Source organism: Vigna angularis, chromosome 4 (genome assembly GCF_016808095.1).
Source record: "Vigna angularis cultivar LongXiaoDou No.4 chromosome 4, ASM1680809v1, whole genome shotgun sequence".
NCBI classification, from domain to species: domain Eukaryota; kingdom Viridiplantae; phylum Streptophyta; class Magnoliopsida; order Fabales; family Fabaceae; genus Vigna; species Vigna angularis.
Window position 1 is genome coordinate 40,535,435 of NC_068973.1, and position 14,835 is coordinate 40,550,269.

At 31.2% G+C, this 14,835-nt stretch overlaps 1 protein-coding gene across 2 annotated transcripts; it reads right to left on the minus strand.

Moving 5' to 3' along the window:
- Positions 1 to 1,367: 1,367 nt before the first annotated feature.
- On the minus strand, positions 1,368 to 9,616 carry LOC108343098 (endoglucanase 2). Of its 2 annotated transcripts, XM_017581163.2 has the most exons (7): positions 9,000 to 9,616; positions 8,510 to 8,793; positions 7,388 to 7,825; positions 6,352 to 6,499; positions 2,473 to 2,639; positions 2,034 to 2,397; positions 1,368 to 1,710 (listed from the first exon to the last, which is right to left on the minus strand). In XM_017581163.2, the coding sequence occupies exons 1-6, from the start codon at positions 9,217 to 9,219 to the stop codon at positions 2,065 to 2,067; spliced, it is 1,590 nt and encodes a 529-aa protein (XP_017436652.1). In that variant the 5' UTR covers positions 9,220 to 9,616; the 3' UTR covers positions 1,368 to 1,710; positions 2,034 to 2,064. The 2 variants fall into 2 exon arrangements, with proteins under 2 accessions (XP_017436652.1, XP_017436651.1); XM_017581162.2 differs by lacking the exon at positions 1,368 to 1,710 and having other exon boundaries at positions 1,775 to 2,397.
- Between the last annotated feature and the right edge of the window lie 5,219 nt (positions 9,617 to 14,835).

Genomic DNA, 14,835 nt, shown 5'->3' on the forward strand with positions numbered 1-14,835 from the left:
CATAATAAAGTCTTGTTTAAGCTGTGCTGATAGATAGCTTATGGTGACGTAATGAATTTAATGGCTGCCCCACCAAAAGAATCAGGTTTAGCTTTTCCTTACTTTTCACTAATTTATGTGTATACGCACTTCAAACTTTGCTTCCGTTTTCGTGTTCCTTTGCCATTTTCACACAAGTTTTACCGTCAAACAGAGTCGACATTCGGAATATTAATGTTAATGCAGTGGGTATACGAGAAAGCATGTTTGAATGTACGTAGCCTCCGAATTCTGTGAAAAGAAAGAACAAAATCATTAGCGTTTTGAATGTTTGGCGACCATCACGAACTTAAGCTTGGACTTGTTGGGTAAAACAATAAACTTTCTGCCACAGCAATTCCTGTTGAACCCAAAAGTAAACATTCTCGTCTGCTTCTCCCTTTATTCATTCAAATCAGAAGCTACTATAGCTTAGTTTTTTGTTTCCTTCTGACTTTTTCTTCACCGTTTTAACTTCCGCTTCTACTTCATCTTACGCCATCTATGATTTTAAAACCTCCGCCATCGTCTTCTTCATCATTTCTTTACTTTGAAAAACCACATCGATCCAGCTTTTTTCCGTTCTTTTAGATTGACTGTTGACTATGTAAGCAGCGTCGGAATATTAATTAAAGTTATTCAAAATTTTAAAATTATGACTGACTTTGTGATTTTAATTATAAATAGTTTGTTTGGAATAGTATATTAAAGAATGTACCCTTTTTTTTTACTTCACTTGAATATATATATATAATTATAAGGTCATAACATTCATACGTTTGTGTATAAGAATAATTGAATCTCGTGCTTTCATCAATATTTTTTTTTTATTTAGCTATGGGGTTATCTTTATTTAACATATTTTCTTAATTGAGGTTTGTATTACTATTTATTTCAAAATGATCAAGTTGTGTGTCCTGGTGGAGACCTATGGAGCTTTCGTCAAAATTCTCTAAAATGAAAATCTCTACAATCTGCAATTAAAGTTCATATAATTTATTTAATTTTAAAATATTCTCACTTATTTTAGTTAGGATTTTGATTTTGTTAATTAAAAATGCTAACATTATAGGATCTAATTCCATTTTAGTAGCTTCATTTTCATTGATTCTTTTTGACGGTATAAATGTTAGATCTTTGGAGGAGAATTCAACGGAAAAATTCAACACTGATGAACGTATTATTATGACATCACACCAGTTGAAAAACTTAAGGATACTTGAGTCTCTTCTATATTGATAATTCAAAACGTTAGTATTTTATTTAACTTAATATACTAATACATTTTTATTCTATTATTAGAGTGAATTATCAAGTATTTATTTTTCTTTTGTGTTCCAATACATGGGACATTCCAGTCATATAATCCGCAATCCTTGTACAAACCACTCTCCATTGTACAGATTTCATCACTAGTTACAGTTGATACCATTTCAATTTTAACATGAGGTGATGTGTACCACAGTACTGTGAAGTAAGCTAGTAGTATTATTTTCTTCTTATTAGGTTGTTACTCTTCCATTAATGAATGAAAAAAGTACAATCATATCCTCTCCTCCCAAATCTTCTTTGAACAACGAGGGATCACTGCATGTAGGCAAGTGATAATGTACAACGTTAGGACTAGGTAGTCGTAGATGCCAACAAAATGTACCATGTCGGGAGTTGGTTGTGTCAAACAAAGTGCTCGTACTACAGAATGAAACAAAAGATCAATAATATGATCAGAGTCTAATGATAAGAATAATGGCAGAAGTAATACTAATAATAGTGATATTAATAATAAATTTTGAAAATGTGTTCCACGAACAACTACAACTAAATAGCTCCACACCTGCTGAGCTAATAAAGCCAAAGCAAACTACACCAGTACATATACACGATAAACCTATCCAAACCTCATGATTTACACTCATACAATCAAGCACATCATTACAATATTATGTCTCATGCTTTTAACAACACTTTCCATTTGTCAGGATAGGGAAATGAATAAAGCTACAAAAAACACAAACCTATGTCAGTCAACAAGTGCAATCGAGGAGCTTAGGTAAAGGATTGAACAACAGAAGACGTGGTGACTAAACTTGATAGGAGACCGACTATGACAGCACTATTGTACGTGCTTGGTTCTGTTTGCATGAAATTGTTCCTGGAATCAATGAAAGTCCCATTCTTGAAGGGTCCACCAACAAGTGCTCCAGTAGCTACATTGGGATTTGGATCAGATGAATCAAGCCACTGGAAACCATCCTTGCACCCAGTTTTTGCATCGGCAGGAATTGAAGCACCCCTATGATGCACGAATTGCGGGAATTTATCGCCGTAACCCACCAGAAAACTCATACCCATAGGATTCTTGCCCAACACGTAATCAGCCTAAAAAGTATTACATAAATTATATTTGAGCATGGATCACACCAAACAGATGTGCAAATAATAATGCATGCATACCTGAGATTTGGCAAAGTCTCGAAGATCTGATGGGGTAAAGGAATCTGAATCACATTTTAGATTTGGTGTCTGCGATGTTAGCATATAGTCACTGTAAATAACAGCTAAGAACGCAGATGCAACAGGATGTTGCAAAGAGTTCCATTCGGTCACCCATATAAGACCATCTGTAATATAGAAGTACCAATTTATTTGTAGAACATATGGCATAGAAATATTAATCTAAAAATGAATTTCAAACGTTTACATATCAAAAATACTTTTATCCAGGAGCAATGACTATCGTATGATAGGCCAAGTCTGTTCAAGCAGTTATAATTCTGTACTAACTGGTTGTTATTTTCTATGTTTTGAAAGAGGAAACTCCTTATTACAGGAAAACCCTGCCCTGTACCTGTATGTGTTGGGGGGCAACCTTGAGTTCGTACTAAAATTTGGCCTAAAATACTGATTGTTTCTATCTTTATTCAGAAATCAGTGTATTTGTTTCTTGAGAACAATAACTTTAGAGCAGAAGCATCGGAAAAGCATGTACAGGAAATGAGTGTCAAGGAGATGCTAAAAGGCCAATTCTCACCACAATGATGATGGGAAAAAATGGCAGATGAAATTCAAGACATTCATATATTTTATAGAAATGAGGGAAAGGCTTCGACAGTTTGGATACCATACACCATTGCAGAAGGATTTAGATTAGCATAAAGGGCCAAATAATAGAGAATAGCATGAAAGAAGTTCTAGCCTGGTGAGAACTAGTGAACCAATGATCAAGGGGTTTTCAACACTCCCTCATAGAGCTTTCTAGATGGGGATTCAAGATCTTTTAATTAAAAATGCAGTACAAGTACAAGTACCCACTTTCGAAGGGCGAGATTCAACTGGATGGCTGGTCAGTATGTAAAAAAGTGTTTTGAAATTCAAAATACTAAACCGTAGGTCAGGGTGTCCACGGCCTTCATTTGCACAAAAAGGGCAACTACACACTGGTTAAGTCACCGTAAATGGGTTCGAACAATGCACATTAAGGAAGAAGACAAATTCTTTGGCAAAAAACATCAAAGAAGGAAACCACCCACTTTGACTACGAAGCAAGAAGAGTTATTTGATTTAGAGGCAAGGATCCCTGAAGATAATAATGGGGTGGTAAATGTTGTTCAGAATTTACCCATTGCATTAAGAAAGGGAAAAAGATAATGTGTTAAACATCATATTTCTCAATATGCTTGCAATGACAATCTCTTTAATAAACATTGAAGTTGTATTGTTATGTCACATAAATTCCTACCTCAGTTCAAGAAGCCATGAAAACTAAACATTGGACTCCAGCCATGGGAGAAAAGATGAATGCATTACAAAAAAACTGAACATGGGAAATATTTATAGTGAAATATAATGCAAATAGAACAATAAACAACATAAAACTAAACTGGTTACCAGGGATATACTCGAACTTATGGAATTGACTACAAGAACTTGCTCTGGTAGCAAACATGAATGCTTTTCAACTTCTTCTTGTTTTGGCAGCTCATTTTGATTGAGACTAACACCAGTTGGATGTGAAGAATGTCTTTCTTCTAGGAATTTTAGAAGAATTTTACATGGAAATTCTGCTAGGATTTGAAACTCAGTGAAAGAAACAAGGTATGTCTCCTAAAGAAGGCCTTATATGGTGTTAAGTGAATTCCAAAAGCATGGGTGATTTACGAAAGCAATAGTTTCCTTTAGGATACAACCACAGTTTAAGGAAATCCTACCTTATTCATAAGTGTGGATGATAAGATTGTGATAGGAGATGATGAAATAGAAAAATCAGTTTTAAAGGAAAATTTGGTGGTCCAATTTGAAATAAAGGACCTAGAAAAACTCAAATAATTTCTTGGAAAAGAGATTTCTTATTCCAAAATGGTGAGCTTCATCTCTCAGAAAATATGTACTTAATATCCTAAAAAAAACAAGTTTTTTATGTAGAACCTCATATGCTCTAATTAAATGAAATCATAAAATTGGAACTGAAGAGAGTCCTCTTGTAAGAAAGATCCACTATTAGAGATTGGTAGAAAAACTTATTTATCTATCACACACAAGACCAAACATTGTTTATGTAGAATGCGGTATGTTAGTTTATGCATGATCCAAGGAAAGACACATGCAAGTAATTCACAAAATTCTTCAATACTTATAGTCAAGACGGATCACCGTTAAGGAAAAAAGACACTGACCCTGAAGATAGATATACTGATGCAGATTTTATTAGCAACAGGAAATCCATCTTTGAGTTGCATGTTTCTTGGAGGAAGTCTAGTAATTCAAAAAAGCAAAATACAGGATAGAGTATTTCGTTCTAGTACAAAAACTGAATTTTGAGACGTTGCTCAAGATGCATGAAGGACTCTAGATGAAAATCATAGCAAATAACCCTAAAACAAAGCTCGACATCCTTATGCAATTGTATTATGATGACAAGTCATCCATATAGATTGCCCATAATCTAGTACAACATAATAGAACCAAACATATTAGCATTGACAGATATTTCATCAAGGATACTTTTGGCAAAGGTCTTGGTTACAACCTATTTCCCCAATAAAACTTCATATGATGGACATTTCCACTAGTGTTTTCCTTAGGACACATTCTAGAATCTTGTAGGAAAATTGGAAATAATCAATATTCACTTACCAACTTGAAGGGGGTTGTTATAAATAAGGGATTATTAGGATGAAAATATTCTCAATATATGCATAGTAGTGATTAGGAGAAAATATTTTTAGAATCTTCGTGTTCATTTCAACATATTTTTATATTCTTATTTTAAAGAGATTGATTGTAACAAATAGAGGAGATGAGAATGTTATTGGTATATTGTTATCAATAAAATAGTTTCTAATTTCCTTACATTGTTCAAGTGTGTTTGCTTGCAGTAAATTGTTTGAAAATTGTGGTATAGCTTTTACCTACTCAAAAGAAGGTTAAAAGGAGGAGAAAGGGTCATTTTCCATGTAGCCAACCATTTGGGCCACTTCATTGATGTCTTGAAAGGAAGTTACATGTGATAACCTAGGGGAAGATGATGTGGAAGAACAAGAAAAATCCAAAAGGGTTGAATTGATGAAACCAAATTGAAATGTTGATCAGCAACAAACAGTTTCCCTATCTCAGTCCCGAGGACAGGACTGATAGTGTACTGGGAGGCATTCATAGGTTAAGATTTAACGTAGTTTAATATTGGGAAGTTATTTTTATGATAATTTTGGATTAGGTAATTACAGATTATGATGCAACTGTTAATGTGAAATAAAGTTGGTTTGTAGACTGGTAAAAGGGAACTAAGGCGTAAAACTGTTATTTCATGTGTTTCTATGAAACCCCATGTAAGGAGAAAACGGTTGGTAAAGGGAAAACCCTAGATGTGTTAGGGAAATCCTATGTCTATACTCAAATCAGGCCTAAAAAACAAATTATTTCTATCTATATTCAGAATTCAGCGTGTTTATGTCTTGACTCCAACACCACAAGCAACAAAAATAGCCTACATGTCCATTATTAGGAATCTACCTATAATTCAATTTAGTTAGTTAATCAGAAACTCTCAATTTTCCTAACGGTGAACCTTGGGGAAGCGTTACTGTTGCATCTTAATAACCAGGATGCATTCTAATCTAAGTTCTAATTTTGCAAACAGACTGGTGCCTGATGGTGTAAGATTGGAAACATTTGACCCTTTCTAGATCCCTCAAATAGAAGGCTTGAGCATTGGGAAATCGGGCATTTAACCAACAAAGATGTCAAGATGTGAAAAATGATACGTAGCTGGGAGAGAAAAAACGTATGATTATAGCCATACGTATCCAATCATATAGCATTCAAGGAGAATATTACCCTCTGTTCTGTTTTCTGTGGCTGTTGGTGAATCCGGAAGAAGGCTACACATTACAGCCTCGGCTGTTTTCTTGTAACTTTGGAGCCCAGAGCCATACGAATTTGAAATGCCCTTTGCCTTAAAAAAGCTTAATCTAGCTAACAAAACCTGCACAAACAATGTTGAATTATTAAGGAAACATACGCGAATAGCAAAAGCCAGCTTTGTACAGTTATAAATCATAATTATCTAGCTAGAATCTTGATCCAGAACACTTGAACGGCACAAGACTTGACTTAGCTCAATTCTGTTCATAAGACAGAAATTTAAGCCGGTCATTGGGCCTTTTCTGCATGATGTCTAGGTACGTAGGTTGCAATAAAATCAGAAAAGCCATCTCTATAGCAACACTCGCAACGCTAATGATTGTCATTCCCAGTTAATCAACTCAAATTGAAACTGGAGGAAAAGATTGAGCTTTTTCTAGTGAGTTCTATTGATCTGTATGAAGATTGTTTGTGTGAAAATTGACATGTTCAAACAGAGGGAGCTTCATAGAAATCACTCGAGGAGTGTGTTATTCAGTTTTTTGGCAAACACAAATTATTAAGGAAACATACGCGAATAGCAAAAGCCAGCTTTGTACAGTTATAAATCATAATTATCTAGCTAGAATCTTGATCCAGAACACTTGAACGGCACAAGACTTGACTTAGCTCAATTCTGTTCATAAGACAGAAATTTAAGCCGGTCATTGGGCCTTTTCTGCATGATGTCTAGGTACGTAGGTTGCAATAAAATCAGAAAAGCCATTCTCTATAGCAACACTCGTAACGCTAATGATTGTCTTTCCCAGTTAATCAACTCACAAATTGGAAACTGGAGAAAAAGATTGAGCTTTTTCTAGTGAGTTCTATTGATCTGTATGAAGATTGTTTGTGTGAAAATTGACATGTTCAAACAGAGGGAGCTTCATAGAAATCACTCGAGGAGTGTGTTATTCAGTTTTTTGGCAAACACAAATTTTTACTATCTATCATTATCTTTTATTTATACCTGAGTTCCAGCATGCTTGTTATCCCAACTGAACCAGCTTGTGCTTCCCCATTCAGCATAGTCTTCTCCATCTTGGCCAGTCACAAACTCAAGGTAAGAATCATCACCCGTAGCATGATAGAGCCAGCTAGCAGCCCATAAAAGCTCATCACCATATCCAGTTGAGTTATAATATGTCTGAACTTCAGGTATACTCTCACTATAATATCCCCTATTTTTGTCAGCAAAAGTGAACAACTGTTTTGCATGCTTGAGGAGTGTGCTTGAATACGAAGAATTAGACTTTTTAAAGACCAAAGATGCTGAGGCCATGGCAGCTGCAGTTTCTGCTGCAATGTCTGATCCAGGATGAGATGCATTCACTTGTGTGAGTGGTCGAGCTTCAGTCATTTCTTCTGGTCTTTCCCAACACTTGTGATCTGCAACAGGATCACCCACCTGCCGTGGTGGTTTTAATACGTCAAAGAAGTTAGAAAAGGTTAACCTAAAAATAGGTTGTTAAAGGCTTGATAGTCCTAATGCACAAAACAAAAAAATGAAGTGGCTGAACATGAAAAGTAAAAGGAGTAATGAGAGTTATTCAATCGTCATACGCACATACAACAAAGAAAGGGAGTCCCAAAATCTAAAATTGATAGCCTGCCCTGTACAAAATCCCTTATCTAATTACATGGCCTGTCATGTCATAGGATTAATACCACAAGCATACCAATAACCTTCCAATAGAAAGGCGATTCTTGAAGAACAACAATATAGATTTTTTTAATTCAATAACTGCAAATGTAGCAGTTTTTCTCTGTAAGGAAACAACATGTTACATCACCATCGGAACTAATAAATATTTGACACTTCTAGTTACAACTTTAAATCGTTTCTCAAACAGCTGGCAAAACATAGCTAACTTATTGTGTAAATCTCTAGCACTGAATAGATCAAAGTCAAATCTTTTAGTCAGGTGAGGATTAAAAAAGAAAAAGTCCTATAGTTTTACCACAAAAAACACTCCAAGAATAATGGAGAGTACCCACACAGAAAAGACAATAAATATATGCATTTTCATATGCAGACTAACTAACGTGCACAGATAGGTACCATAAAATCGAAGTTGTAAAAGACATAAACCTGAATGTAAAGAACATCAGCAGAAGGGTGAGCATTGATGAGATAATCAGTGATCCACTTGAGCGAATCTTGAGCCGAGTCTAACTGGCCAACGTGATCCATTTGATCTCCATATTCCAGAATGGCCCAAGACAACACCGTCGCCGTATATGCCAACGGCAAACCAAATTTCATGTGATCCCCAGCATCATACATTCCTTTTGTGAGATCCAGCTTCGCTTGGCTCCCATCCTTAAGACCCGAATCCCCTCTCCAAGGTATTTTATTGTCGACTAACTCCCCAGCTGCATGACACGAGGGAACGCCATTGTTAACCGACAACAACAACACCTATAGAATAATCGCTAATAGAAACTAAAGAGTCGAATAAATTAATAATCTGGCATTAGCATACCACTGATGCCTTCATTAATATACATTAAGAACCACATTGTGAGATATTGAAATAAAAAACAGAGAAAGACGTCAAAAAGGTGATAGAATGAAATACATTTTTGAACATCGAAGAATTGCAGTGAGGTTTTTAGTGCAGTGGCGTATTTTTGATCAACGGCGCCAGGGGGACCGGGAACTGGAGCAGCTTTATCAGAACCGGAATGACCGAATTTCTTCTTGACGGTAAAAACAATAGCACCGACGACGATGGCCAGAACGACAAATGCGATGAACCAACCGCAACACCCTCCTTTGGACTTCGATTTTTCTCCCATTTTATATCATTAATATTATTGAAATTGCAAAATGCGCTTCACCACACAGTTCAGGGCCTCGATCTGCGTTATATAATCAAACCCTAACGCGAAGCATTGTTGTCGCTCACGGTATCAGTTTCTAAAACGCAATGCTTCTCCTTCTGGCAATGACAATCGCTATCTTTGGAATGAGGTTCGGTTTCGGACAGAACAACACCAACAACCTGGTTTACTGTTTCCGTTTGTGGAGCCGTATTCACAAATCTGTTGACCCGACCCGATACGGTGAGGGTTAAGAAAATGGAGCGGAAATAGCAACGGCGAAGAGTGTTGTTCTCGCGGGAGGAAGCATTTGGCAGTGGATTGAGTGGTAGGTTAGGTACCGTTGGCGGTGTGACTTTTGTCTTTTTTGTTTGCTAAATGACGAGAATGCCTATGTGAAAAGAGGGTCGTGTCGGTGGGATTGAGGGTATAAAGGTAAAAGGATAGTCAACATGTGAGTGATGTGATGCCAGCTGCGTCGGTGGGCTTTTGTTGTTAGTTATTGAATTGAACGGAGGGACGTAGTCTGGTGTGGAGTGAGAGGGACCCTCCATCTGATGCAACCACCATCAACCATTCGTTTTGCTTCATCTTTAATCAACATGAATGCGTTGCTAAGCAACGGCCACGATTTCACCCTTTCTCAATTTTAGTTTCATTTAACATATTTTTGCAATAGAAAATATAACATGATAATACTATTTTGTAAATTATTTTCTAGTTAATATTTGAAGCAACATATTTGCTGGATATAAAGTCCTAATCAAAAGGGAGGATGGTAAACAATCCTTCATTTATGATGTCATGTACATACGAAATTAAATAAAGTTGTTAAGTCTAGAACAATTATTAGACAAGGATTTTCTAATTGACATGGGGATGATATGACTAAGAGTTTTGTCAAAAGAAAATGTTGGTTCTTAAGACTCCCTTGTCGCATAATAAGACATTTTAAGTAAAAATTGATGTAATAAAGTATGAATGTTTGAATGCTATAGTGTGGGCCGATGATTCGGTTTGAACTTAACTGTTAAAATTTATTTTAAATTGAAAAATTAGTTTAATTTAAATTGAACTCGGTTACAAAATAATAAAAATTAATCAAACTGAACAATACTCAAGCTTGCTAAACTGTTTTGAAGCATTTAAAACTGAATTATTAAAAACATAATTTGAGGCTTTCCACTTAAAATTATATATTTGAGGCTTTCCGATTAAAGTTATACATATATATATATAATTAAAAAATTAATAAGTAATAAAATTTAAGTATAGATTTAATATCTGCATTAAAAAAGAGGAAAAAAAATAAACATAATAAAAAAATTTATAAACTTATAATTCATAAATTATTATTTAAAAAGACAATAAACAGCATATAATAAAACAATCTATAAATTTATTATTCATAAATTACTATTTTAAACTTTTAAATTGAGATGTTTTATTTATTTTTTAATCCAAATCATAAAATAATTTATAAATTTATTATTCATAAATTATTATTTTAAACTTTCAAATTGAGATGTTTTATTTACTTTTAATCCAAATCAGGAAAAAATTTCGGGTTAAATATGTTTTTAGTCCCTAAACTATTGGTCGTTTTTGGTTTTCGTCCCTTTTTCAAAGGTTGTACAATTTGGTCCTCATTCTCTTCAAAACGTTCGTTTTAGTCCTCGGAATTTTGGTTTTAGTCCTCATTTGTTGTTAAATGAGGACCAAATTTTTAAACAATGTTTAGTTTTCGAGGACTAAAACAAACGTTTCGAAAAGAATGAGGACCAAATTGTACCTTACTTTGAAAGAGGGACGAAAACCAGAAACGGCGAATAATTTAGAGACTAAAAACATATTTAACCCAAAAATTTCGTATAATAAAATTAAATGATTATCTTAGTTTTAAAATAGGTTTAGTAAATTAAAGAAAATTAAATATATTCAATTAGTTACATATTTAAATATGTAATAGTCTAATTAAAATGTTTGTATATAATTTTTTTACATGAATGTTTATATTTACTATAAATAAAAATTTAATTATATTTTTTTTATTCAAAATGATTTTTTTTTCTAAAAAAAGTGTTTAATACAATGGACTTGTCCTATAGAACTTTTAGGAATATTTTAGTCTTATAATCTTTTTCAATAGAAACTTTATCTTAAGGTTTTCTAATCTAAGTTATATGAATCAAAGTCAAAATCATATAAGAAAGACCAAATTAACAAATATAATCATAAGACTAACAAATAGGTATCATGAGACACATTTTGGAAACAAATTTATATATATATTTAAAAAAATCATTCGATCCATGGATATCAACACGAAACTACCTTCTCCTGTCTTCTCAACTAAAGTTTTGACATGGTTACAAAACGAGCAACTGATTGACCAAATTCTACATTAACATTGTGTTTGTTTTCAAGTATATTTTTGTTAATGTTAATTGCCTAAAACGGATTTTGGATTGATTTTATGTTCGTTTTAAAAGATCTGTGAGCTGCAAATAATTACATGATAAATGAATTTTTCAATGTTCGATCATATGTAAGATTTCAAATTTATCATCAAATATCTATATAATCTCTACATTTTTTATTTATGATTATGTGTGATTGTATTTGATATTCGTTCATAAAAAAGTTGAAAAGAAAAACAACAATAATAAACATAATAATAAAAGAATTATTTTTCTCTTCTAATAATAATTTTAACAAATATATATAATATTAGCTATTATTATTTTATAATATTTTTATTAAAATATTTTAATAATCTTTAATTTTTATTAATTAAACCATTTTTTATGTGTTATTATCGAATAAATCTTATATTAATTTTTATAAACTTTATTTTCAAGTTCACAGTCACTCACATTTAAATCTCCTAAAAAAAATAACAATTAAATCTCAAATTCTCTTAAATTCATTTACTCTCTCTTCCAAATTCATCAACTAAAATTGAGACAAACAAAATAAAACTCTCAAACTAACCATTAACATGTTATATGGGTGATACAATTTGATTAGAATGTTACTAAACAAAGTACCAATCAAGAGCACGTTCACACAAAAAATCCCAAACAAATTTCACATACATAAATTTACTTTTAATTTGAGTAAATAATTAAAAACAAGTTACCTCTCCAGTAGCATTGTTTATTTTAATTGCAAACTGTTTTTTGTTGGAAATTTTAATTACTAAACTAGTTTTAACTCTTGCGTACGCGCATGACGTGTTTTTTGTTTTGGTTTTTTTAAATTTTTTGTTAAGAAAATTCATATTATCATTATATTTAAATAAATAACTTTTTTTTATATAACTAGATTTAAGTGTTATAACTATTATAGTTATAAATATAATATTTAAATAAAGAGTTTTATTGTATGAAAATAATTAATTATTTAATCATATATATTTAATAATAATAATAATAATAATATAATTAAAAATAAATAATATTATTTTAATATTGATTTTTATGCTAAAATAATGGATTATAGAAAATATATTTAATAATATCAATATTGATCATAGAAATGAATTATATACTAATAATAATAATAATAATCCTATTAATGATAATAATACCACTACATGTAGATATTGACAGAAAAAATATATTAAAAAATATTGGTATATAGAATTAGACGTATTATTATTATTTTTTAGAATGATAAATATTAAGATAAAAAATAATATCAATTTATGATTTTTTTGTGTTAAATTATAAAATAATTTTCTTAAATGATAAAAAGTTAGAATTAGACTGTTTAATTAAATATTATATTAAATGAAACACTTTAGCTTATTTTTTGTTGGTATTGTTCGTAAATTTATGACATAAAAATTAGACGACGACGACTACTAATAATAATAATAATAATATTAATAATAAAAATAATAATGGTAATACAAATGATACTACTACTAATATAATAATAATAATAATAATAATATCAGTTTTAATAATAATAACAATAATAATTATTATACTAATAAAAATAATAATATTACTAAATAAAAATAAAATATTAATACTAATAATGTTGATGCTAATAATAATAATAAAGTAATAATATGATAATAATAATTTATTGTTATTATAAAAATAATAATAATGTTAGTAGCAATACTAATACCAATACTATATTAATAGTAATACCAATATTAATTCAAATAATAGAACTAATAATGATATTAAAACTAATAATAATACTAATAATAATCATACAAATAATACTAATATTAATAATATTAATACTAATAATAATAGTGACATAAATAATATAACACAAACATAATAATAATATTAATACCAATAATAATATAAACAATACTGATAATTATTCGACAGAAGCATAAGAACATCCACTCAGGGAGCAACCAATCTATACCTCAAATTCATCAAAATACCATAATGGCCTTCAGACAAACAATCTCAAGGTTTATTAGATTACAAATTCTTTTTATGATAACTCAATATAAAATATTATAAAATAAATCCAAAGATAGTGAGATAATAACAAAAAAATATAATTAATTTGAAAAATTCTTAAAATATTAAAAACAATCTCATGAGTTGTAAGTACAAATTATTATGTAATAAAAAAAAACAAATACGAAAAATCAGTTGATAGAACATGGTGAAAATAAAAGTATTGTCCTCTTAAACAAGTGTCCAAAATTATAGTGTAAAATAAACAGTTCAATATTTTTAGTTTTTATAGATATAATCATCATGTTTGATTTTAGAAAAAATGTCTTCTTTACGTGTTGATATTGTTCTAAGTTGTTTTTTACATTTTGTATTTATAAAAAATAAGATTATAAAATATGATGTTTTATAATTGATAATTGGTTTAAAATAATAAAACTTAATTATCATTGAGTTGTTTGATTATCTTTCAAGTAAGGGAAACTAGTTATTTTATTGCATGTGAGTTGTATATTTTGATTGAAAATTGTATGTGTTGAATTTGATTCATGCTGTGTTTGGAATTGAATTGAATGGTTTGATAATTTAATTGAGTTTGGTGGTTTAGTTATTATGATTGAGAAAACTAAAGAGCCGAATAATTGTTCAAATGAGTTTAAGATATACAAACTCTATTGAACCATTTCTCTTGAAATATAATTACCAAATTGAGCAATTGATTAAGTTTCATTTCACTTAAATCACAAATATAAGTGTGTTAAAATATGGTATGGTGCAATATTGGTTTAGCGCAAGTTTGGTGCAAGTCTCGAAGCATTTTTGCTAAAGACTATTGAGTGTCCCTTTTCATTATTGAGTAATAATGCTTTGGTGCTACTAAGTGATGACATGACCCCATTGAACGCCATCTTGCACTGCAGGTTATGAACAATTTTAGTTCTAAGTGCGAAGGAGACTAACATTGTGATTAGTAGGGTAATAATCTTTTTGTTTATTGCTATGAAAAGTATAAATATTACTGGAAGAACACGTCTACCGTGAAACTCAATATTAAAAACATGTATCTGGATAATTAAGTCTAGAGTTAAATGTTATCTTTTCTTTTATGAGTTTTTAGTACTTTATAAATGTTTATCTTGTATTTGATATGATT